General features: G+C 46.2%; 1 protein-coding gene across 2 annotated transcripts in view; it reads left to right on the forward strand.

Moving 5' to 3' along the window:
* Nucleotides 1-26,850, forward strand: part of TRAPPC11 (trafficking protein particle complex subunit 11) — a 607,699-nt gene that overhangs the window by 410,869 nt on the left and 169,980 nt on the right. For both annotated transcript variants that reach the window (XM_078678000.1, XM_078678001.1), the window contains exon 26: nt 23,981-24,092. In XM_078678000.1, coding sequence (XP_078534126.1) covers nt 23,981-24,092 — 112 coding nt within the window. The remainder of the gene's footprint in view (nt 1-23,980; nt 24,093-26,850) is intronic.

Below are 26,850 nucleotides of genomic sequence, written 5' to 3' on the forward strand. Positions count from 1 at the left end.
AGGCCACTAGCTATTTCAATTTACCGTGCTCCCCTTTGGCCTCACCAGCACCCCTTGGGTATTCACGAAAGTGATGGCGGTGGTCGCAGCTCATCTGCGCAGAACAGGGTTCCAGTCTACCACTATCTCGATGACTGGCTGTTGAAGGCGGTCTCGCCTCAGGCTGTAGTCTCCCACCTCCAGATGATCGCGGCCTCCTGCATTTGCTGGGGTTCACTATCAATGTGCCAAAGTCACACCTGATTCCCTCTCAGAAGCTCATTTTCATCTGAGCAGTTCTGGATACAGCGCAGTTTCGAGCTTATCCTCCCAAGCTGTGAGTCCAGGATATTCAGGCTATGATACCAATTTTTCAGCCTCTACTGGATTTCAGGGAAAATTACCCTGAGGCTGCTGGACTTCATGGCCTCCTGTATCCTGCTGGTGGATCATGCCAGGTGGCATATGCGGGCTCTGTAGTGGGACCTGAAGTTCCAGTGGCTGCAGCATCAGGGGAATTTTTCCGATGTTGTCCAGATCACGGAGGGGACTGACTATCAATTGCAGTGGTGGCTTACAAACCAGGATTTAGTAAACGGCAGATCCCTCTCCCTTCCCTAACCAGAGTTCACAGTGGTGACAGATGCGTCACTCCTGGGATAGGGTGGCCACCTGGGAGAGGCGGAGATCAGGGGTCTCTGGTCTCCGTCTGAGTCCGGTCTCCATATTAACCTTCTCGCGCTTCGGCAAACCGTCTTGCACTGAAGGCCTTCTTTCCTTCTGTCAACGGAAGAGTAGTGCAGGTGTTCACAGACAACACCACCGCCAAGTGGTACTGCAACAAACAGGGTGAGTGGGGTCGTTGACCCTATGTCAAGAGGCTGTTCACCTTTGGACATGGCTGGAACATCAGGACATATTCCTGATGGTGCAACACCTGGCAGGTTCCCTGAACGCCAGGACAGACTAACTCAGCCACCAGTGCATGATGCATCACGAATGGCATCTTCACTCGGAGGTAGTGCAAGGTCTCTTGCAGCAGTGGGGAAAGCCTTGGTTAGATCTGTTAGCCACCGAAGAGAACGTGCAATGTCAGAAGTTCTGCACGTTGTAGTTTCCAAGACAGTACTTGCTCAGAGTTTCCAAGGCAGCACTTGCTCAGCCATGCTTTTCGTTGCGAGTGGAGTTGCAGCCACCTGTACGCTTTTCCGCCATTGTCACTTCTACCCAGAGTGCTGACAAAGATCAAGCACGACCGGGCCCAAGTAATTCTTGTGGATCCAGACTGGGCATGAAGAGTCTGGTACCCCGAGCTCTTGAGCATGGCCATCGATCCTCTGATCAGTTCCTCTTCGGGAGGATCTTCAGTCGCAGCAGCAGGGGACAGTTCTCCAACTGAACCTGTCCAGCCTCCACCTCCTTGCATGGAGATTGATTGGCGACAGTTGACAGCTTTCAACCTCCCTCCCGAAGTCTGTAACGTCACCTTGGCAGCTAGGTGTCCCTCCACTAAAACAGTATACGCCTGTAGATGAAACATATTTGTGGCATGGTGCATAGCAAAGGCTGTGTATCCCCTTTCTGCCCCTCTTTCAGAGGTTCTCCTCTTCATTCTATCTTTGGCCCAGCAGGGCTCTGCTCTGGGCACCCTTAAAGGCTATATTTCAGCCATTTTGGCCTGTCTTCGCCTTCCTGATCAACCTTCTCTTTTCAAGTCTCCTATTGTAAGTAGATTTCTTAAGGGCATTACTCATCACTTTCTTCCTTCTCCTTTCGTAATGCCCCAATGGGACTTGAATCTTATCCTAACTTTTCTTATGTGTGCTCCCTTCAAGCCGCTTCGTAATTGTCCTCTTCGTCTTCTTACTTTAAAGACTGCTTTCCTGCTTGTCATCACCTCTGCTCGCAGGGTGAGTGAGCTTCAGCCTCTATCTTCCAAGCCTCCCTTTCTTGCTGGTCATTCAGACAAAGTGGTCCTTCGCACTAGGCCCTGTTTTCTGCCTAAAGTGGTTACCTCTTTCCACATAGGTCAGACCATCACACTGCCAACCTTCTTCCCGCCTCCACACCCTTCCAAAGAGGAGGCCCCAAAACGCACGCTTTTCTTCTACCTTAACCGCACTAAAGATTTCCCGGTGGACGAACAACTCTTCGTGGGTTATGTGGGCGCCAATAAAAGTCGGGCCATGCACAAACATACCATCTCTTGATGGGTTGCCCTGTGCATCTAAATCTGCTATTCTTTGACAAAAAAGGAAACTCCAGTAGGGCTACGCGCCCACTCTACCAGGGCGACAGCAGCCACTACTGCTTTGGGACGTGTAGTTCCAGTGATTGACATCTGCCAGGCAGCCACATCAGCGTCCCTGCACACGTTCACAAAACATTACTGCCTGGACAGCCTAGTCCGGAGAGACTGCTTTTTTGGCCGTTCTGTTCTTCAGGACTTTGTGGTGTGAACTTAGTTTGCAGACCCACCTCCTGGGTTGGAATTGCAGGGGTATCTATAACTACAGTCACTTTCAGATGAACAAGTTACTTACCTTCTGTAAAGATGTATCTGTAAGAGAAATATGTAGTTATAGATTCCTTACTGCCCCACCCATCCTCCCCGTTCTGCGAACTGACTTCTAGGGATATGGACTTCCTTATAGGGCCCTAGATATGTGCACCCGTAGTCCGTGTCTTGCATGGCTCTGCGCTTCTGGTGTGGAAAGTCGGGTCAGAACTTACGTCAGCACGCAAAGACGCAGTCTAAGTAGACAGTGCGATGTCATCCCGGCAACCACGACGTTGGATGCGCAGTCGACCGACGCTACCTATCGATGCGCAGGGGTACTGCTACGAAAAAATTATCCGGATCCAGTCTGACTCTTGGGGGTAATTCTAAGGTAAGGAATCTATAACTACATATGTCACTTCTGTGTCAACTGTCGCGCGATGAATCTGAACGCTGTGAGGGAGCAGTCCCTCAAGCTCCTGGCGGCTCAATGGACAACGCCGCGAAAGTCTCAATCCCGGTCGAGAAGAAGGTCCCGGGATTGGTCACGAAGGCCTAGATTTTCATCACACTCTGAGTGGTGTGGTCACTCGGGTAAGTCCCCTACCTCAACAATTCGCTGTTGAAAGCGGGCTTTCCTCAAGCAGTCATCTCCCACCTCCAAGCTCCTGTGGAGCTCCTGTGGACCTCCTGCACTTGCTGGGGTTCACCATCAACTTGCCAAAGTCGTACCTGAATCTCACTCAGATGCTCCCTTTCACCTGGGCTGTTTTGGACAGTGCACTTTTGGACCTATCCTGTTGAACTCAAGTCCAAGATATTCGGGTTGTAATTCCAGTGGTTCAATCCTCTGTCCTGGTTTTCGGTGAGACTCACTCTGAAGCTGCTGGGTCTCATGGCATCTTGTGACACATGCCTGTGGGACCTGAAGATCCAGTGGACACAGCATCAGGAGAATCTCTCCGAACTGGTCCAGATGTCAAAGGGATCTGCTGTGGTGAGTAACCAATTAAGATTGAGTTAGCAGCACTCCCCTCTCCCTTCCCCACCCAGAGCTGATGGTAGTGACTGATGCGTCACTTCTGCTGCCATCGAGGAGAGGTGTAGATCAGCTGACTTTGGCCTAAAGCGGAGTCCAGGCTTCACATAAACATGCTGGAGCCCCAGGGGATCCGTTTGGCATTGAAAACTGTTCTTCCTTCGATCAAGGAAAGGCTAGTGCAGGTGTTGAGGGACAACACTACCGCCATGTGGTACTGCAAAAAACATGGCCGGGTGGGGTCGTGGACCATTTGTCAAGAGACACTGTGCCTCTGAACATGGCTGAAACATCAGGGCATTTCCCTGGTGGTTCAACACTTGGTGAGCTCCCTGCACGCCAGGGCAGGTGATCTCAGCCAACAACGCTTAGTGGATCACGAATGGTGTCTCCATCAAGAGGTGGTACAAGTTCTCTGTCAAGTGTAGGGAAAGCCTTGGTTAGATCTGTTTGCCAATGCCGCGAACACTTAATGTCAGCAGTTTTGCGCTCTGGTGTTTCCAATGCTGTTCTCACTCATTCAGAGAAGCTTTTTATCTCACGTGGAACTCTGGTCTCCTCTAAACCTTTCCTCTGTTACCACCCCTGCCCATAGTTCTCAAGAAGGTGAGGAATGACTGGGCCCAAGTCATTGTTGTTGCTCCTGATTGGGCACAGAGATTTTGGAATCCGGAGCTTCTGAGCGTAAGCATCGGTCCTCCGATCAGGCTGCTCCTTTATGATGATCTTCTTTCGCAGCAGCAGGAGAGAGTTCTGCACCGGAACATATGCCAGCCTCCGCCGATCATGCGTGGAGATTGAGCTGCAACAGTTGACAGCTTTTGACCATCCTCCCAAAAGTCTGTGATGTTATTCTGGCAGCCATGCAGCCCTCCACCACGATGGTATACACCTACCTTTGGTACACATTCTTGGTATGGTGTGCACAGAGAAATATTGACTCCCCCGCCCCCCTCCATCTTTCTGCAGTTACCCAGGTTCTACTATTAGTTCTTCCTGGACCAACCATCTTTTTTCAAGTCACTATTGGTGACGAAGTTCCTGAAAGAACTGTAGCACATTTACCCAAAGGCCATTCATTATGTCCCAGTAGGATCTTGACCTGGTTCTTACCGTTTTTTTTCTTCCTGATTTTATATAGCGCGAAATCGACCCGAAGGCATTGGAGCGCTTTACATGAGCACCGGTTGCGTTACAAATTCAGGCATGGGGAGATAAAGTGATTGGCCCAGAATCACAGGATGTGGACGCGACCCAGAGGCTCGAACCCTGGTTTCCAGCACCAAAGTCGGCAGGCTAGCTGACGGACCACATCCTCTCCCTTCCTTCCTCATGTGCGCACCCTTTGAGCTGCTACGCAATTGCCCACTTCTTTTGTTTACTAGCCAGACTCTCTTTCTAGTGCCCATAACATTGTCCAGGAGGGTCAGTGAACTGCACACCCTCTCTGCACATCCCCCTTTTATCACCTGTTATCCAGGCAAGATGGTTTTTAGGACCAGTGCCTCATTCCTTCCAAAGGGTGTCACACCCTTGCATGTTGGCCAAAATATAATTGTGGCCTATCTCTTTTTGCTTATCCTCACCCTTTCAAAGAAGAGGAGAGACGCTAAAATCTGGACCCAAAATGAGCACTGTCATTCTACATTGATCGCACAAGAGATTTCCGGGTGGATGATGAACTAAGAAATATGATGGGACTAAGTAAGGGTAGACAGGGCAGAAACGAACCATCTCACGATGGATAGTGCTCTGCATAAAGATCTGCTAAGTATTGGCGAAGAAGCAACAACCAGAGGGCTTATGTACTCATTTTACCAGAGCCGAGGCTGCAACCAGTGTGTTACCTTGCGGAGTTCCTGTCCTGGACGTCTGCCAGGCAGCAACATTGGAGTCCTTGCACACGTTCCCCATGCACTACTGCCTGGATGCTTAGGACTGTTGTGATGGGCACATTTCTCGTTCGGTCCTGCAGGACTTTTTGGTCTAATCTGTTTGCAGCTCCACCTCCGGAGAGCTATATCTGGGGTACCTATTCTAAGGTAAGAAATCTGCAGCTAGAAGTATTTATCAGATAGACAAGTTACTGACATTTGGTAACGCCTTATCTAGTAGAGTCTGTATCTAGCCGCAGAGTCCTTACCGACAACCTGAGCCTCTGCACTTTGATAACTGATTCAGTAGGGTCTCCCTTCTGAGGCCCTTAGTAGTGGACACCCGTATGCCAACATTCTTCATGGCTTCACGCTTCTGGCATGGAAAGTTGCAAAAAGAAACCTACATCAGCATGCTGGGATGGTGCCTATCTAGACACCACGCCATAACTTCTAGCGAGACAGATTCAGAGACAAGCGACACAGACAGCCTACAAAGCAACTGACGTCAGCGTGCTTGGGCGGCTCCGCTCATCACTTTCGGAGCGGAATGACTTAGCTGCAGAGCCATACTACTCCACCTACAGGTGCACAAGAGTACTGCGTATTATGATTCCTAGTCCAGTCTCACGCCTGGGGAAGGTGAGAAACCTGCACTTAGATAGTGTATCCACCAGAAACATAGTGACTGAAATAACAGCTCTTTTAGATTGACTACTATAAAGATCTTCAGATCATCCCTGATAGCATGAATTATATTGCTCTCCGGTTTACACAAGTAATACATAGGGGTGGGAGTAACTCCGGTAATTCTGTGTAGCGTAATCACATGGAATTGCCCAAGAATTATGCAAGATTACTCAGAATTAAGCAAGAAGACTAAATCTGCTTTTAGCACTATTTATGAGAACTAAGATTCCCTCTTTCATCCAAAATGGATGCCAAGATGTATTTTACGATGAGAAGTAGTACTAAATGCAACGGTCCATGGATAATGAGCGTGAGCAGCTCTTTGGGTAGAATGTTTTTCCCCCAAATTTCTCTTAATTACTCGAGCAGGAGAAATAAAGTAATTATTGGTAATGCAGCATCAAAGAGTAATGCAAAATTACAGAAATTACTCCCATTACTTAGGCGTAATTTAAATTCCACCCAGGCCAAGTGATAAAATAGCAACTTGCCATTCTTTTTGCCTCCCTCCCAGTAACTTCGACGTAAGATGAACTGCATGCAACAAGTAAAACATTTTTGTCACTAATACTTTCCAGACCATTTGAAAATCCTTCTGATTTTTGTGAAAATGGTCTTCTAAGCTATCATCAAAATCAGTGGGTTAGGTGATATTTCTAACGTAAAGTTTTTGCTGAGTGAGGGGCATGGCCAGGCAAGATGGCGGAGTAGAAGTGTCTGCTGGCGCTCTCACCGACACAGTCGTCATCCTCCTGCATTCTGAGTGATCCTGCAGGGGATTTGTTCCTGGATAGCTCCCCGCGATCACGGCGCTGCCCTTGCGTATTGCAGGAAGCCCTGTCCTGCTGCCGAGGGTAGTTTCGCAGCAGTGATGCCGGCACGGCCAAGTGAAGCGGTTGGAGCCATTTTCTTTGTGGAGAATGGAGAGGTCCGCGGCCCACTCTGCAGAACGATTGCCGCTGCGGTGATCGGTTGCGCGGCTGCGTGGTCTGGCCAAGCCTCCCACCTGAGAGGTGTTCTGTGGATGGCAGGGGAGGAATGGAATCCCCCCTTCAACTGTACAGCGGGTCGGAGAGATGAGGGCCAATGTAGCAACAAGGGAGCGTTCCTCTGTACATGGCAGAAAGACCTTGGCTGCTGACCTCTTGGCGGACCAGTGATGATTCTGGGCCTGGGAGGCCGTATAGTGCAGAGACCGTTGAGTGCGGGGGGCCTGCCCGACGCTGATTTGCCAGGAACTGGTTAGACTCCAGAGGGATTTTGTGATCAGCAGGTATCCCAGACGGGGTCCAGTCAGCATCGCATCACTCAGGATGTGGCCGATGATGACAGAGCCGATGGAAGACTCGAGAGACTTATGTGGGTTCAGAGAGGATCTGGGTTTGTTCCGATGGTACCTTGCAGGCCACTGATGTGGTCCTGGATTCGGTTGTGGCCTCCCAGGAACAGCTGGGTGACCAAGACCAACCTGGGAATGCGTAATCTTGAGACTGTGCTTTGGTTTCTACGAACTTTGTGGCGACTGGGCCAGCTCCACCAGACCAAGACCTGAGTGGCAACGGATGGTATGGCTACCGACTCTACGGTGGTTTGAGGGGAGTCAATGAAAACCTGTATGCATGACATATGATGGACTTTGATGTTTCCAGTTGCGAATTTGACAAAATACTTATATGTATGCGGGTCTGGGAGGGGAAGATTTTTTCTCCTCCCCCCCCCCCCCCCCCCCCCCCACGGATGTGTGATCTGTGTTGGCAGGAGGGCTTCATCCCTAGAGGTGGATGGCAGAGAGGAGGGAGCTAGAGTGCTCAAGCCTCACACTCGTCTTGGCTGTCTAGCCTCTTGCAAAGCACAAGTTAACAAAGAAGGGGGGAGGAATGTGTTAGTCTTCCTTTTGACTTTTCTGTTTTCTAACTAATTCTCCGGTATGAGGTAGCTTTCACTATCTCCCAACTTGTCTGAGTACAGACGGGGTGGAATGATGCTACTGCCCATAGGGACGGGGTAGTTGTGGGTTGGGCATGCTTTCCATGTTGTGGTTTGGATTGGGATGTTAGTTCTGCTTTTGTGTCAAATGGCCATGCCTGAAGCGCTGTCTGGAATCCTCAGCCGGGGATGTGTGAGCAACTGTATTGGACAAGCAAGGGAAGGAGAGTGGATGCTTTGTGAGAAATGGCTACCTACTGAACAAATTAATCTCTTGACAGTGGCATAGCCACCTTTGAGAAACTTAGTAGAGTGTATGCCTACTTGAAGCACTATAGAGAGACTATAGCCTTCCTGCAAGAACTCACACTTGGGGCGATTGCATCATCCCATATCTGAGGAGGCGATGGGGAGGGCATATTTTTGCTACCACCTATTCAGGATTCGCAAGTGGGAAAATTATTTGGGTGGCTCCAGGGTTCCCTTTTAAACAATTGAATCATATTGTGGACTCAGAAGGAAGGTATGTCATTCTGCATGGGACACTTGAGGGATGGGAGATTTGTTTAATTAATGTCTATACCCCCAATGTTGACTCTCTGGAAATCTTCTCTACACTGATGGCACTGACGACCCCCTATTTGGCTACGGTGGTGATCTTAGCAGGGGATTTTAACTGTGTTATGGATGGGTTTCTGGACAGGGAGTGCCCCCCCCCCCCCTGAGCCCATATGAAACCCCGCTTACTAGGGCACTCCAGAATCTGCTTGATAGTCTGCAGTTGTGCGATGTCTGGCGTAAGCGCTATCCCGGTCCACGCATGTTTTCTTGTCACACCCCAGCAACAGGTACATTCCACTGCCTTGATTAATGCTTTATTTCTGTCGAACTGGTGACCTTTCTTCTTGGTGTCACATATCTCACCTAATACCTCTCAGACCACTCACCGGTCTTGTTGACTCTTGGTGGTGCACCCCATCGGCCGGTAATACACCTTTGGTGCCTCTGAGCGGGCCCCCCCCCTTGCGGCGGTGGTCACCGTCGCTCTAGGACACTATTTTGAGGAAACATGGGGCTCTGTGTCCTCTCGGGCGCTCGAATGGGAGACCATGACAGTCATCCTCAGTGGAGTGTGTTTAAAAATTTCTTATGAGGTTCAAGCGTCGAGTGTAGAGAGATATTTTAGCGCAATAGTCCAAACTGGGCAGACTGGAGGCTGTGCTCCCTTCAGCCCCTCCTAGATTGGCGATGTAGCGTGATACACAGGAGGCACTAATAGAATACTGGCTTAGGTTGGAGAAACATATCAATGTGGCCAACCAGCAGCGACTACATATGGAGGGGGACAGGACAGGTGCTTTATTGGCCGGTTTAATTCCACAAGAGTCCTCTGAGACCCCTGTCCCACAGCTGCACACGGACCCGGGAGAACCAATATACACACAGGGAGCGATTAACAAAGTATTTGTTGCCCACCTTTGCAAGGTCTATGCAGAGCCTATATACCCTTTGAGGGAGGCTGTACAAGATTTCCTTGCAGAGGTTAGGCTCCCATACCTCCACTCGGACTTCGCTGAGGCCCTAGACGTCCCAGTAACGAAGGAGGAAATCCTTTTGGCAATCAGACGTCTTAAACCTGCAAAAAACCCAAGTAGTGATGGGCTGCCAGCCGAATTTTATCATAAATTTGTAGCATCAATAAGAGACCAACTGCTAGAGGTGTACAATGAGACCCTAGAGGTCGGTACTTTGCCAACCTCCATGCGGGGGTCCCTTGTGGTCATGACACCAAAGTCCCGCAGGAACCCTTCGAACGCTTCATCATACTGGCCGATTTCGCTCCTAAATATAGATGTCAAAATTCTGGGCGGTGGCCTGGCAGCACGTCTCCCCCATTTACCCCTTCTTATACGCTCGGACCAATCGGGGTTTATCCCGAGGCGTAGCACCAACCATAATCTACGGCTACTGGCTCATGTGTGGCATGCTCCGCGTCTCCTGTCCGGTTACTTTGCGCTGGCGCTCTTAGATGTGGAGCAAACTCTCAACTCTGTAGATTGGTCCTACCTGTGGCAGGTACTCCAAAAGCTTAGGTTGGGCCCTGGATTTATTTTATGGGTTTGCTTACTATATTCTGCTCCATATTCTAGGGTATGTTGGAGGTAATACAAGTCTTGATTAGCTTCTGGAGGGAATTGCTGTTGTCCCTTACGGGCAGCATTGCAATAATAAAAATGATATTGCTACCACGCTGTCCCTATGCCATGCAAAATTCTTTTTATGTGATTGCCAGGCAGCACTTTCATACATTAGACAGTTTAATATTAGACCTCCTTTGGGGCTCTAGGCGCAAATGGGTTGGACTTGCCACTCGACCGGGAACGTGAAGTCATTGGGGACTTGAGGTTCCCCATCTGGAGTATGACTAAATGGCAGCTCAGCTGTAATATGCGGTTCATTGGTCGGTTGATGAAGATAATTGGGGAAAAACTTTCTCATCGGGCACTCATGTTGGGAGATCTTTACCGGCTCTCCTAATGTCTGGATTCCACATTCCCTTGTCGCATCCTATTATCGGCATGTTGCAACTGTCTGGGAAAGGGTTGTTAGACCGGTCATCCAGCGGGATTCCTATGCACGGGATATGCCTCTTCGGGTAGTGCAGCCTTTCTCCTGTAACGCTGAGTCCATGTCAGTGCAGCTTTGGAGGGATGGAGGTAGCAATTTAATGGGAGACCTTTACTTTGACCAACACTTTATTACGCAGGCAGAGGCGATGGCTTCCTTTGATTTAGGTAATGGACAATATCTCCAATATATGAAAATTTCCAGCACCGCCATGGGGGAGGGGGTGGGGGGTTGGATGTGGCGTCTTTTCCTGCAGAGCATACTAAGTCAAATGTATTGATGGTCATGTTGTATATGGCCCAGGGACGCAGATTAGTAGCACCTCTTTATCGGGCCTTGTAGATGACCTGCCATAAGCGTGGCTTCGAATACAAGCGAAATGGGACACCCTGTAGAAGGAACCCCTGTTGGAGAAGGAATGGGCGAAGGTCCATGAGGTGGCCCGCACAGTTAGCTCTAATGCCTGCTTTAAACTTCTCCAATCTACCCTGCAGACGCTTCATGGTATTTATCCTGCCCGCTCAGAGGAGTGCCTTCGTTCCAGAGCCCAAAAGGCAGATTTTATCCTAAAAGTATGGACTTGCGCATTCTTAGCTATATTCTGTCAGAAAATACTTACCCATATCAATGGCGCTACAGGTTGGGATGTCCCAAAGGAGATTAGACAGGTGTTGCTTGGATTGCTCCCATCTCCAGTGCAACATTAAATTGAGCAGGGAGTTAGTTGTTTTGGGTTTTGAGTTGGTGAAGAGACGTATTGCCATCACATGGGTTAGTTCCCCCCCCCACCCCCCCCCCCCACCTACAGGACATGGTTGAAAGTTGTCTGTGAATGGGCAACTGCAGAAGAGGTGTGAATGATACATGTCCAAAGAGATGCAAAACTTGAGGATGATTAGATAGCCTGGTTGTCAATGTTGTCAGAAGTGAGGGAGCCACAAAGAGACCCTGCGTCTGACGGACCAGCTGCAGAGTTGGCGCCTTTCTCCTTGGGGGGTGTGATTCCAGGAAGAAATGAATGTTGAAGATGGATATGACCTCTTGGGGTAACCAGTAATCGCTCATAATGTTTTGCTTCTGTCTGTATTATGCTAGCCTAAGACGCAGGCAAGTTAAGGGAGCGTAAGTGGGTTTAAATTGTTATATGGCAGCCTGGGTGCTAAAATAGATGATGCATAGTGCTTTTTTACTCTTGTATAGCTAAATTGTGGTTGGGGTCTGACATATGTCTAGTTTGAATACTTTTGTGGGTTTTAGCGCCATCTTTGGAAAAGTGCACTTTTGAGTAAGCAGTGGGATTTGGTTCATTTATTCCTGCGGGGACAAGGTTTGCGGGGATGAGGGAAGCTTATAGATGGACTTCTTATGATATGCACTGTCTATGTGATAACCCTATATGTCAATAAAGTTATTTAAAAAAAAAGATTTTGCTGAGTAAAATCAGTATATTCTGTAGGACTAGTTGGAAAATTGTGCTTGGCTAATCAGGGGTCTCCAACAATGATTTGTTCTACCAGTTAGCTCACCGATGTGGATTCGAGCCCAGTTACACATTCAAAGATGTGGAGCCTAGCAGCCAGCCAAAGTAGTGCCAGAAAAAAAAAATATATATATATATATATATATATATATATATATATATGTATATATATATATATATATATATATATATACACATTCTCACACGCGCACACACATTCTCACACGCGCACACACACACACTCTCACACGTGCACACACTGCAATAAGTCTAGTGATGCTGCAAAAAACATATACAATTGGTTGTACTGCAGATCTCATGCTGTTAGTTACACAGTGTGTGCCTGTGCAGAGGGTGTTGGAAACATCAGCTATAGACAGGGTAGCTAAAGTATGGGACTGCAGGAGCAGTGTGTGTTTGTGAGTACTAATTAATGAACATACATTTAAGAGAGTAGGGTAGGTGGGGATAGTGTGCCTGCTATAGAGGCTCTCCAGGTTGACTTTGTTGCTTCCAGATGGCAGACTCTGTCATGTCAGACTACCCAGTCGCCCCTGACTTAATGGGGTCGTATGTGGCGTAAAGATGACGCCTCCCAGTATGATCATCAATCTTGTATAATGATGGCTGTGACAGTATGGTAATTCAGGGGTGTGGAATTTATTAAAATATCCACGTGTCCACGGGACAGGTTGCTTCATAAATCTACTTGTCCTGTAACAAAATCCACTTGTCCCTTTGGTGCCATGTAGTGCTGTCACAAATTATGGCAGCAATCTCATTATATAAGAGCTCTTATATAGCCTCCCTGATTATGCCAGGGCATATACCATAGTAGTGTTTGAATACTAGTAATCATTTTATGTTGCCACGTTTCCCCAGATCTACATACTGGGATTGAAGATGGTGGTAAGCAGTAGTTCCAGGGTTGGAATGCCCTTTTGAGTCTGTGCAAACCTACTAACTTGCATGTTTTAAGGGTTTTCAACAAATCTTCTCTAATCTTTCCCATACTGAGAAATGTTGGAAATGTACTCCTGAGAGTGGCAGGCGTAAACCTTCTTTCACAGTTGGGGGAAAAAAGTAGTTGGAGGGAAAATGAACTTTCAAACATCAAGGTTTTCACATGAGCAAATCTACACATGCATATTTATTCATGCTAAAATGCAGTTCACAAATATTTTGTAGAAGTACAATTTCTTGCCCTACTATTGTAAATTCTTGTGAATTCATGAAAGCCATATACCAAAGGTGTACTTGTGAGTCTTTCTTTAATAATTGGGCCCCTAATTTGGTCTGGCGTTAACCATGACCTTTTGTGTTTATTAAAATTCTCTATCCCTCTGAATCGCTGGCTTCACTGTGAGTGACAGCATTCTGCTCTTTCACAAGGAGCATATCGGTACACAAAGTAGTTTTGTTCAGTGCCAGTAACTAATGTGACAGTGTGTGCTTTTTTGAGACCAAAAACTACTTTTGCGTTTGCCAATGTTTGTAATAATGGTGAGGGCCCGGCAGCTCTCACATCAATAAGGTTTTACAGAAGCCATGCCAAAACAAGTCCCGCATTGCCAAAACTAAAAAGCTGACCACCAATGTCAGGCCTACTGGCTTTGCAAAGGCTTGTTTATTTTTGTTTCCCATAATCTTATTGAAACTGGTTACACAAATTTTCCATATGAATATTTTTGGGAAATACTAGCATGCATTAACACATTTTACTAAACGATGCTGCAAAGAAATGGTACCTGAAATTGTACAGTAGTTTAGCAAAATGTTTTTTTCCCTACTTTCATTTTTTAGGAACATTTTATATTGAAAGCAAAGAAGTATTAATCTTGCTTTCAAGCTTCTGCAAATGTTTGCATCTAATCAGAGAGCATTCTGTGAGCATCATGCATAGCCTCATGTTGCTAAATTTTGAAACCGTGTGTACACATTTTCATACAGGAACCACTGTCAGTAGTGCAGTCAGAACGTACATGTACTTAGAGCGCTCACCCTAATAATAAAGACTTTCAATTATTGAACCATAAATACAAGTTTGAACAGCATTAACACATGCACACAAATATTAACTTAACTACAGGCAGTGCCCTTCCCTGATCCATAGTGTGGTACTGCAAACTGGCAGCCAAAGGGTTTGTACTGCAGGGGGTTGGGCCTACTTGTCCCAAGGACAAAATACACATTAAATCTTGTAGCCCTTGACCCCAAACAATATGTCCTGGGCGTCGGGCTATAGGAATTCCACATCCCTGGGGTGCACAGTTGACCTATATGCGTGCCCCTTCATGTGCCAATCCTATTCCACTCAATGACATAGTTCAGTCCCCAGCGTTCTACTCCTTCTTGGTAGCTCCACCGTGCCTCCTTTGTTGCCAATCTTAGTTCCATATTATGTCTGTCTCCCACTACTTTTTCTAGTACAACCCATTTTAGGTTTTTGTGGTGGTGTTTCTGTTCCTTAAAATGTTGTACCAGCTTGGTTGACAATTTTCCAGCTTTCAGGGTGCTCACATGTTCCTGTATTCTCACTTTGACCTTCCGTGTGGTCAAACCAATATATTGGATACCACACGGACAGGTAAGCCTGTAGATGACATTATTGGTGTTGCAATTACTGAATCTGTTGAGATGCCAAGTCTTCCCATTCAACAATGTCACACTTGTCGCGGGTGCTGTCAATTCACAGGGGAAATGTCCGGACGGTATTCCTGTTTCCTTTGTGTTAACTACGGGGCGGGTATGAACCAATTTGTCCCGTAGGTTGGAGGACCGTTTGAATGCAAATCTTGGGGGTGGCATTTTCATACTAGCTGTATTGAGTATGTGCCAATGTTTTCTTATTATTCCCCGAATTCTGGTTGACAGGGGGTCAAAGGTAGTGATGCATTCACTTTTTTCTCGTTTATTCCTCTCCAGGAGGGCAGCTCTGGGGGTGTTCAATGCCCTCTTCCTGGCCTGACGGATAACTTTAGGCGGATACGCCCTTTGCTCCAATTTACTGGCCAGTCCCTCTGATTGTTCAGCAAATTTCTCCACATTGGAACAGTTTCTGCGGTATCGCAGAAACTGTGCCACCGGCAATTTGTCGCGCAGTGCATGGGGGTGGTATGATCTATAGTGCAGGAGGGAATTCATGTCAGTAGGCTTCTGATGTACGTTAGTTAGAGGTCTATTGTTTTCTGCATGGATGTCTAAGTCAATGTAGACCGCTGAGTTCTTGCTATAGGTCCATGTAAATTTCAGACAAGGATCCAGATTGTTGATCCAGTTTAGGAAGGTTTTGAGATCTTCTTCCTCACCAGTCCAAATACATAAAATATCATCTATGAATCTCTTCCGGAGACTGATGTTAGTCTGGAAGAGATTCACAGAGTGATGGATGCAGTTGGCCTCAAGTTTTCCCATGTAAATGCAGGCCAAGATGGGGGCAAAAGTTGCCCCCATCGATGTACCTGTGACCTTTAGAGACAGTTGGTCCTTGTATGCAAAAAAACCATTTTGTCAATGTTATTTCCATGCATTGTAGGACAAACAATTGTGGAACATCATAGAACCACTCGCAATTACCCTGGGCCCTTGCTTTTAAACTGCCCAACGAAGCACTGCCAAACAGGCAGGACCTTCTGATGCAAAACCATGGAGAAATCAGACACCCAGATCCCGAAATCTTGCGATCTGGCTCCTGAGGTCCTAGAATTATGCTGCCTCAGTCTCCCACAACAATGTATGGACATTCTCCAAGAGGCACACAGGACTACTTCTCGGGCCTGTTACACTGTAAAAAAAAGATTTGTTCACTATTGCCATTCTAAACATATTGATCGATTAGCAACCAAGGAACAAGACATTGTCTGCTACTTATTCCTTGCACACCTTTGGTTTAACGTTTACATCCATAAGGCTGCATCTAGCGACAGTAGTCTCATATCGACAGAATGGGCAACATGGCCTGCTTGGAAGGTCTTAATAGTCATTCCTCCTAGGGTGCCACCAGCTCCCATATGGAATCTCAGTATTGTATTAACAAGATAAATGGGCCCTCCATTTGAGCCCTTCCACTCCTGTCCCTCCAGTTTTTATCTTGGAAGGTAACATTCTTGGTCCCTATCATTTGGCTTTGAAACGTGTCAGTGAACTTCAGGCACTAACTTTAGAAGAACCTTTCTTCCAAATACATAGAGACAGGTTTTTACTACACACCAACCCCAAATGTCTTTCAACAGTGGTCTCACAGTTCCACCTTAATCTATCGAACTCCTGTTTTTTTTCCCCATCCCGACTCAGTTGCAGAAAGGGCTTTGCACAAGTTAGACATAAAACAAGCTCTCATGTACGAAATTGGCAGAACTAAATCATTTAGGAAGACACAACAACTATTTGTTGCTTTCTCAAAACCTCACAAAGGAAAGGCCATTTCTAAAACAGGCATTGCACGATGGATTGTTAAATGCATTCAAACATGCTGTGCTAAAGCTAAAAGGACTTTACCAATTCTTCCTAGAGCTCACTCCACTCGTAAAAAAGGAGCTTCAATTGCCTGCCTAGGAAATATACCTATAATTTATTTATTTTTATTTTATTTTCAAAGTTTTGTATAGCGCTAGCTAGACCCGTAGGTATCAGAGCGCTTCACATACACATTGTGAAAAACAGAAGGGCCTTACATTACCTAGGAGGCTGACAGTAAGTAAGCAAACCACGGATAAAGAATACAGCATGAACAATAAATAACTGTGCAAGGGAGGGGAGAGAAAAAAAGAAAACAAGGTGATTAGCATAGTCCGTTCTCCAACAATCCTTGAATGGGAGTCGACTCGGAATATTGAGGTCTAGGTTAGTTGACGTTGTTCAGGAAAGTATTTGTTAAGGAGATGGAGTTTGAGGTCCCTTTTGAAACATGAGAAGGAGGGTTGCATCTGAGGACTCCAGGGAGAGCGTTCCATATCCTGGGAGCGTTGCCAGAAAACGATTGGTATTGGGGGGTTATCTTTTTCATTTTTGGCGGAATGAGGAGGAGTGAATTGGAGCTTCTCAGTGTTCTGGCTTTACCTGCTCTTTCCAGTTTGTTGTTCAGGTAGTTGGGGGGCCGGAGAGTGGAGGGTTTTGTGTGTGATGCAAGCCAGCTTGTAAATACATCTCCCTTCCATGGGAAGCCATTTGAGGGAATCTTTTTACTTGCAGATACAAGTCGAGCGGCCATGTTCAGCACTGCCCTTAGAGGGGCTAGGTGAGCTTTTGGAGTCCTTGTAAGGATGCTGTTCCCGTAGTCGATTTTAGAGAGAACCAGGGATTGAACTACTGTCTTGAGGTCATCATGGGGAAGAAAAGGTTTCAATTTCTTGAGGTGTTTTAGAGAGAAAAGAGCACTTTTTGCAGAGTTTTTGATGTGGGCCTCCATTGATAGGTTCTTGTCAAGGGTGATGCCTAGAGACTTAACTGAGTCAGATAGAACGAGGGGGCAGTTTAGGGCAACCAGATTCTCGAGCCACTCTTGGATAGGACGATGGTTGCTTTTTGGAGAGAATAGGATCAGTTCTGTTTTATCTGAGTTGAGCTTTAAGTGGTTGACGTTGAACCAAGTTTGGATCTCCGTTAGAGTGGTATTGAGGTGTTGGATGTCATCGGGGGACTTGATTTTGAAATAGATTTGGGTGTCATCTGCGTAAAGGTGGTAACTCACTCCAGCTTTTTTCAAGATGATTGTGAGGGGCTCCATGAAGAGATTGAAGAGGGACGGGTAGAGGATCGAGCCTTGTGGTACCCCAACTGTGACTTTTGTTGGCTTCAAGAGACAGGAGTTGATTTTAATTTGTTGTGAGCGATGTTGGAGGAAAGAGGTAAACCATTTTAGTACAGTACCATTTATGTCGGAGCGCTTCGACAAGGTCTCCAGAAGAGCTGGATGATTTACTGTGTTGAATGCCGCAGATAGGTCAATAAGGATGAGTAGGCAGGCATCACCATCATCTAAGGCTTTGCGAATGTCGTCCGAAACGTTGAATATGGCTGTTTCCGTGCTACCGCCTTTCCTGAATCCCGATTGAAAGGTGTCGAGGAGGTTGAACTCATCAATGTGTTTATTGAGTTGGTGGAGAACACATGACTCCCAATGTTTTTGCAAGGAATGGAAGGTTTGGGATAGGTCTGAGGTTGTTAAGATCATTAGGGTCGGCCCCTGGTTTCTTGAGAATGGGCGTGATTTGCCCTAGTTGAAGGGAGTCTGGGACACAGCCTGAGGTGAGAGAGGCGTTGATGATTTTTGTCCTGAAAGGGGAAATGGTGTGGTTGATTTCTTTTATGATTGTGGAAGGGAGAGGGTCCATGGTGTGGGAGGAAGGTTTTAGATTAGAAATTAGCTTGAAGACCTCGTTTTCCGCCATTAGTTCAAAGTCCGACCAGTGCGCATTGTTTTTTAGCTGGAGGCCGGTCTGATTGTCCTAATACAGAACTCTTACTGCGTGGTCAAGGGAAGTAGAAGGGGGGCAGGTTATGAGGGAAGGAGTGTTTGCGGTTTGTATGAAGAATTGATCAATTTGAGAGACTTTATTAGTGAAGAAGGTGGCAATTTCTTCACATCGCTCGTTTGTGGCTTCGATATCTTGAGAGGGAGTGCCGTTAGTTTGGCTTTTGACAATGCTGAAGAGTTCTCTCGGTCTGTTTTTCGCCAGATCTAGTTGGCTGCGGAAAAAGGACACCTTTTCACTGAAAATGTGTTTTTTGTATGCCTGCTGAGCAGATCTAAGTTGCGTTAGGTGTAAGGTTGAGGGGTTAAGCCTCCAAGCCCTTTCCGTTTGTCTGAGTTGATGCCGTTCATCGTTTAGCAACACGTTAAACCAGGGTTTCGATTTGTTTCGCCTCTGTTGTTTGAGTTTGAGTGGAGCTACTTGGTCTAAAACCTCTGTCATGTTTGAGTTAAAGTGTGTAGTGAGGTCATCAGCCGTCCATGATGCGGGAAGGAGTTGCAGATGGGGATGAATCATGGATTCAAGTTTGGATAAAGAGACTTTTTTGATGTTTCTGGTCAAGAGTTTAGGTTTGAAGTCACGAATAGGTTGGTGGCTGACAGGTGTATCAATCCTGAACAGAATGAGGTGGTGGTCGGACCAGTCAATGGGAGAAATCCCATATTTAAAGAAGCTACATAGTCTACACCACATACATTTACAAAACATTACTGTGTAAATGTACTAGTCCATCAACAAGTCAATGTGGGCCAAGTAGTTCTACATACACTATTTAAAACAGCTGTAACCTCCCACAGGCTAGCCACCGCTTATGGAGGAGGACTGCTTTATAGTCTATGCTAAGCATGTGTATCTACAGCCACACATTCCTTTAACAGAAAATTTTTCTTACCAAGTAAGCATCTTTTCGTGGCATGTAGTGCTGTAGTAGCATGCGCCCACCCTCCTCCCCAGACGCCTGTGTCTGTTACAGTTACTATCACAAACTTGTTTTGCATAGACATCTCTATACACTATGCTTTCTTTCACGTTTCATTCTCACCCGCAGTGTGGTAAAACAATCTAACAATGGAGTCGATGACCATGCGCATTACCTGCAAGAAGAAGAGTCACCCTACCTTGTGACTCGAAAAGACTTTCATAGAAGAAAAATAACTTGCACACATCTGAGCCCAGCACTAGTAGGCAGGATTATTCTACGCATGTGAATCTACAGCACTACATGCCACAAACATATGCTTACTGGGTAAGTAACATTTTCCTTCTGACTCAAATTCTGGTCCCTCCGAAAATCAATGCCCTATTGCTATACTGAGAAAATTAGTTTCTTGTGTAGCACCGCTGTGCATAACAATTTAAAGCAATTTCATCCCTGGAGCAGTGCTACACGTCTGTAAACAATGGAATGTGTCTCCTTTATTGAAAAAGCCTCATCTTGGTCCCACTGACAACACTTAAATACTAGCCTGGTCCCTTTCTTTCTACACTGAGAAAGCTTTTGGACAGCTGGTTTCAGAACAACTTTTAATTTTCCTTGACAATGTCACTAGTTTAGATTTTGTTTGCCATCAGTGTGCATCCCCTGACCAATCTGATCAGATATTTTACTTTTCACACACTATCTTATGGTGACGGCACTCACTTAAATATTAGGCATGTCAAAGTGACCCCTTCTTCGGCCTTGAAACTTGAAGATTTATGTAAGATAGACTTCCTTATCAATCTGATAAGATGCTTTCCATGTTACATATTATCTTATGGCGATGGCACTCAATTGAATACGAGGCATGTCAAGATGGCCCGTTTAGACCTTGAAATTGAGAAAGCAATCAATCAAGGTTTTGTAGAGCTCACTACTCACCCCTGAGGGGCTCATGGGGTGGAGGGAGGGGTGTGGGCAGCTCCGTTGGGATCATTTGAAGAGCCAGGTCTTGAAGTCCTTCCTGAATTGGTGCAGTGTCGTGCTTTGTCGGAGGTGAAGGGGGAGTAAGTTCCAGGTCTTGGCTGCGAGGTAGGAGAAGGATCTTCCACCTCCTCTGGTCCTGTAGAAATGAGGGACGGTTGCTAGGGAAAGGATAGGTGACAGGAGGTTTCTCTTGGGGGCGTGGAAGGTTTGGTCGTTGAGGTATTGGGGTCCAGTGTTGTGGAGGGCTTTGTAGGCGTGTGTCCCAGGCCAGAACGTATCCTCGGAATCGAATTGATGCTCTAGTGGTTCACCTCTCAACAGCCCCAAGTCTGGATACTAAAATAACGCAGACTAAAGGGTGGTTAATCGGGGGAAGGGAAGGATGGAGACAGCAGGGAGGGAGACCTGTAGTAAGACATAATTAAGAAGGATTGATTAAGGAATCTTATCGCTTCTGTCTCTCTTCCTCTACCAAACCTTAGTACCCATACTCCCACTAACCTGTAAAGGAAAATAACTGTGACTTGTTAACAGGGGTGTTGAGCGTGGAACCTCTGTTCATTCAATATGCTGAAATAACACAACAACATGTAAGAACAACCCTGTTATTCAATAGCACATCTAAATGCATCCATTTCCTGTGCAATATTATACCTGGGAATGCGAGGAACAATCCTCTGCTCAATAAGACACTAATAGTGACACGCCTGTGGAGGATGAAAGAAAACGGCAAACAATATGGGTGAGTTGCAGTCAATAGTCAATATGGTGCCAGTAGTTCATCGATGCTCAATGAGACTCACAAGAATGGTACACTCAAGCACTCCAGAAGAAGCAAACTATTCCAGTAGAGTTACATCACTCATACTACAATATACACCTTCTGACACAGCAAAGCATATAAAAGAAACCCTTAATACTTAAAGGTTTGGGCAGTCTTCCCTCGCATGAACTCTGAATATAGACAGTGAAGAGTTCGCCAACGTAGGGACAAAGCAATGGTTCACCAGAAAGCCCATGAAGCCTTCACAAGATATCTGATGATTACAGATCAGCACCAAGATAACGAGTAACTGGTGAGTCACAGAGTCAAGAATCCTTCCTGAGAGCCTCCGAAGTGAAAAGCAATGCTCTCAACTAAAGGTAACAGAAGGGAAATTACAGCGCATTCCCCTCATAGGATCCAATGTCAAGAGCATGGTTGTAATCCTCAATTGAGAACATCAGCAAGTTAGCAGAGCAATAGGCGGTGCCACGGGTACCCTTACCAGACCCAGGAATAAAGATACGGCCAACAGAGATCCGGTAGTCAGGAGAATAATCGGCAGCGCTCATCCCCTTGCCTCACCCTTTCAATCCTTCCGCATCACGTGGTTTGCGGCAAGGACGCAGTCTCCGACGCGAGGTGGCGTGCCGAGGATGCTGGGAAATGAAGTCTTTCCCTCGTTCAGCGCCTGCCTGCGCAATCGAAGCTACCATGACCCCTGAGAGTGTGTGTGGGCAGTTGAAGGTTATTCTTCTTTCGACGGGGAGCCAGTGGAGGTCAGAGAGATGTTGGGTGATGTGGTCATGTTATGGGATGTCAAGGATAAGTCTGGCCACTACGTTCTGGACAGTCTGGAGTTTGCGGAGGAGTTTTTTTCTTGTTTTCGGCATAGAGAGCATTTCCGTAGTCCAGTCTGCTGGTGATGAATGCGTGGGTGACAGTTTTCCTGAAGTTGGAGGGAGGGTATCTACTTGAAAGTCTTGCGAAGTATGCAGAGGGCGTTGAAGCATGTGGAGGATAAGGTATTGATCTGGCGATTCATGATGAGTTAAGAGTCGAGTGTGGTGCCTAGGTTGCGTGCTTGGTCCGTTGGGGTGGGTGGGTTTTCAAGGGTGGGGGGCCACCAGGTGTTGTCCCATGCAGAGGGGGTAAAGCCAAGGATGAGGACTTCTGTTTTCTCCGAGTTGAGCTTCAGGCAGCTGTTGCTCATCCAGGCCATGACGGTGTTCTTCCTTTCTTGGAAATTGCACCTGGTGATGTCGGGTTCCTTGGTGAAGGAGAGGTTGAGCTGGGTGTCATCAGTGAAAGAGATGATTTTGAGTCCATGGTTTCTGACAATGGTTGCGAGGGGGGCCATGTAGACTTTGAAGATTGTGGGGCTGAGGCAGGATCCTTGGGGAACTCTGCATCTGATCTCTGTTGGTTTTGAGAGGAAGGGTGGGAGTCTTATTCTCTGTGTTCTGACTGATGTGAAAGATCATATCCAGTCTAAGGCGGTTCCTCGGACGCTGGCATCATGGAGCCTGATGGCTATTGTGTGGTGGGAGACGGTGTTGAAAGCTGCTGATAGGTCCAGGGGGATGAGGGCTGCAGTATGGCCGTGGTCAAGGAGGGTGTGGATATCGTCAGTGGCGGCAATGAGGATGGTCTTGGTGCTGTGGTTGCTTCCCTCCCTCCATCCATCACACCTATTTGAAACTAGTCACAAGCAAATTGGTGTTTTTGTTTTTTGACAGTAGTGTTCCAACTTATTGGGAAAATAGTTTGTGGCCTCGCTCTGTGGGAACTGATTCATCACTTGTTCACCACTGGGTGTAATATTAGAATAGGAGGTTGCATTCAAAATGCAGGTTAACTCTGTTACCAGTTCCTATTTTGTCATTCTTTGTTAAGAAAAAAAAAAGATCCCTTTTGTATCACAGATTATGGGAATTTATTGATATTGTTTCAGTAGCCCATTTGGATTTACACTTGATAGCAGAGTAGCAGCATTTGCCAAGTGTGGTTTAAGGGCCTCTGTATTGCCCAAAGAGCATTGGTAAGGAGAAATCTGATAGAGACTTCTGTTGTGCGTGGAAGCAGGCAGGGAGGGAGTCGCACGGGGAGGGGGTGGTCCCATATTAGACCTATGCCTTCTCAACTGCTTTCTGAATAAGGACAAATCCTAGATGCTCACCTTGGATTAAGTCTTATCTGCCCCAACCTTGGAGATTGGATGGTTGCGTTGGATTAGGAGGACGCTTACTTCCATATCTCCGTCCTGCCTGCCCTGGGCCATTAACCTGCGGTTCACTAAAGGCAAAGAGCAATATCAGTTTTCTGCACTTACCTTTGGCCTTACCAGCACCCCTCGGTTGTTCACCAAGGTGATGGTAGTGTTTGCAGCATATCTGCAGTGGTCAGGAGTTCCAGTCTTGCCCTACCTCGACGACTGGCTGTTGAAAGGGGGATTGAGGAACACAAGGAATCGTACCAGAGTAACATAATTGCAATGTCTTTTTTCCTATTCTCAAATGTGCTATTGTAGTTGTTAAGTATGCTTAGATAACTTTTGAATGATCTCGTTTCCATTATTTACTATTTTCGAGGCTTAGTTCAAAGGCACGTTTTATTTTTGTGTTAAATGATATTAGCCTTTGATTGTGTGCTATCAGAAAATAAATATATTTTGTCAGCTCAATCCTTTACTTCTTTTACTTATCTGGAATTTCACTGGCAGTTGTTTTACAGACAAGTGAAAGTGCAAGTGAGTGTTTCTGCCTCCAGTGCCCACCTGTATCAAACGGTCCGGGAGGTGTAGCTACTGGCCGTTATATCATTTCCTGGAAAAGGTAAGCGGCCTTTTTAAAAGATCTCTTGAAAATGTCTCATGGATGTAATGAACATCCTTGTTAAAAGAAGGAACATGTTAAAGTTACTAGAGCGTTTTGTTCCTACCTTTATCTCTATAGATGACATCACCAAGTTCATAAAACAAGACAGACAAGGACTCAAAAAGCGGTGGGAAATGCAAAACAAAATAATTGGATGTGTATGGAGAGACTGCAGTAGTCCCAAGGATACTCTGACAATTTGATATCACATATTTAATTATTTTTTTCATTCTCTAATGACCTCTGGTCTTCCTGTCCACTTTCAGTTGTGGAGCGGATATTAAAATTCACACATGGTAAAACACCGAAATTATTAAATGTTTACAAATCAAGCTCTTCTCTTTGCTGTAAAGTATATTCTGTGCATGGCATATTATTCAGCTCCCATATACCCACGTATTTTGAAGACATTTCGTATTATTTTTTAGTCTTGCCTACAAACCTGTTTAGCTATGTGCCAAGCTCCTTGATGTCTTTGGTAGAATAGTAGCTAAAATCAAGCATCGTTTTCAGTTAACCTCATTTCCATCCGTTCACCTCTGCAGAGTTTTGAGGTTGTGTTTTCTCCTCTTGGTTTTGATGTACAATACATTTTTATAAGCTCTCTGAACTTTGATTTGCCTCTCTGCTTGACAGCTATTCAGATTCTGTTTTTTGTTGTATCTTGAATCTTTCTACTACCACTGTGCTTTCAGCTTGGAAGAAAGTTGTTGATTTCCAGCACTGGAATTTTCATAGTGTCACATACTTTAAATAGTGTTGTTGCCTGGTTGGAAATCCTTGATGAAAATGTTAAATTAGCTTTGCTTTACTGTGTACATTTCACACAGTAACATATGCAGGCCAACCACCTCACTGTTTGAAAAGCAAAGCAGCTAATAAGGTAGATTAACTCTTGGCTCTACACCTACTTGAGACCGGCATAATCCTGATTGTCTAAAGCAGGTTGGTTGTAAGGAAACTGGCCTTTTGCAAGTTTATCCCCACTTTTTGCCCCCATTTTGACTACTAGGTACTGGTGTAATGGCTCTGAAATGCCCTGAACCCTGTTAAAAAGGACAGAGTGCATGTGCCCCGACCCTTAAAATGGTGCATGTTTAATTTACTTGTCTCCAGTTGGCATTGGCTAATTTACTTGCAAGTCCCTAGTATATGGCACCAGGGGTATCCAGGACCTCTAAATTAGCGTGTCCCCCAGATACTGCAACCCTTGTGGCACAAGGTAAAACATGCCCCCCCCCTTCTGCAACGGTAGACTGTAAGAGCAGTTTTAAAATGCTAACTCGACTTTGCCATTTAAGGCAATGGCAGAGCCCACACCCCCTTTTTAATATATGTAAATCATCCCTAAGGTAGGCCTGACAAGCCCTAAATCAGGCTGCTGTATGTTAAAAAGGTGATAATTGACATTTAAGTGTTCCATCAGTATTAACATTAAATTGCCGGTTTTACTGTGGAAAGGCTAGTAACCCCATTGACAAGTACAGAATTACAGCCGGACACCTCAGCCCTGCTAACTCTGAATGGGACTACTAAAGTTGGTACTTTAAGGTATCCAAAGAATCCATGCATTACATCTGACTCAATGGTTAAATCGAATTTAATGTCACTGGTGTGCAAAGTGTAACTTTATAAGTTGCTTCTTTAAGGTGCTCAAGGTTTCCAGTGCCTTTTTACTGTTTTTCTTTGGGTCTGTCCTGTAGATAGCTGTATGCCCTCCTGGGGAGACATGCTAATGACTCCAAAGAAAGGTAACAATAGATGCCTGCCACTGGAGGTGTTACCTCCTCCATGCAGGAAGCCACACGGTTGTTAATCCAAATGGCAAAGCCGCTTTTGAAGGGGAAATGTGGAGCACCTGGGAGAGGGGCTGCTCTATTGGACAGGGAAGGAGAAATCCAATGTCAAACCAGTTTTCCAGGGGAGTGTAGTCCCCTTGGTAGCTACAATTCAGGCTCTAAGGGAGTTAGGCATCTCTTTCAATGGTATGTTCCTTCTAGATAGTTGTGTTCTGCTTGTAAAAATCTGTTGGTTATTGCTAGATGTCTGAGGGCAAGATGGGATGGGAGAGCTTTTATTGTGGCGGCATCTAAGCTTTGGAATACTCTTCCCCCAATCCATCTCCTACCTGGAAGCCCATTTTCCTTTCCGTAAGTCCTTGAAGACCTGACTTTTTGCCTTGTAATGTCCCTTTAGCGTAAGGATGATTCTCTCGCCCGCCAGTAGACTAATTACATTAGCGCCTTGATCCCTTCGGGCATTTGGTCATGCTTTATAGGTTGCCAAATCAATCACCTCTGGGCTGGGGTAGGGATGTCTGCACGCCAGGAGAGAATGGCCCTGCCATAATGGAAGTGGGCAGAGTGGTGCACCCCTGGATGCCCAGATGTCACACTTCGAAGGAAGTGTTCATCAGGTGGGAGGGAAGCTGATAACCCACTGATCACAACCGCATCCTGCCCTGAGGGCATTTTCTGTGCATAAGTACGGTACCCCGAACTCAGATCTCGAGTGGACTGGAAGAATGACCGTGGAAGGACTGCCTTGCTGCAACGTGGAGCTGGCGAAGAGAGGCCGCACCATCATGGACTGCACCTTGGTAGCAACACGTCTGGGTTGGCATAGGCAGCTCTGGTTGCTGAGAGATGGGTTCTGCCATCTTGGGAGTAGTCAGAAGGGTGCATCCTGGGATAGCCAAATTCCACACTTCCCAGCA

Source organism: Lissotriton helveticus, chromosome 2_2 (genome assembly GCF_964261635.1).
Source record: "Lissotriton helveticus chromosome 2_2, aLisHel1.1, whole genome shotgun sequence".
Lineage (NCBI taxonomy): Eukaryota > Metazoa > Chordata > Amphibia > Caudata > Salamandridae > Lissotriton > Lissotriton helveticus.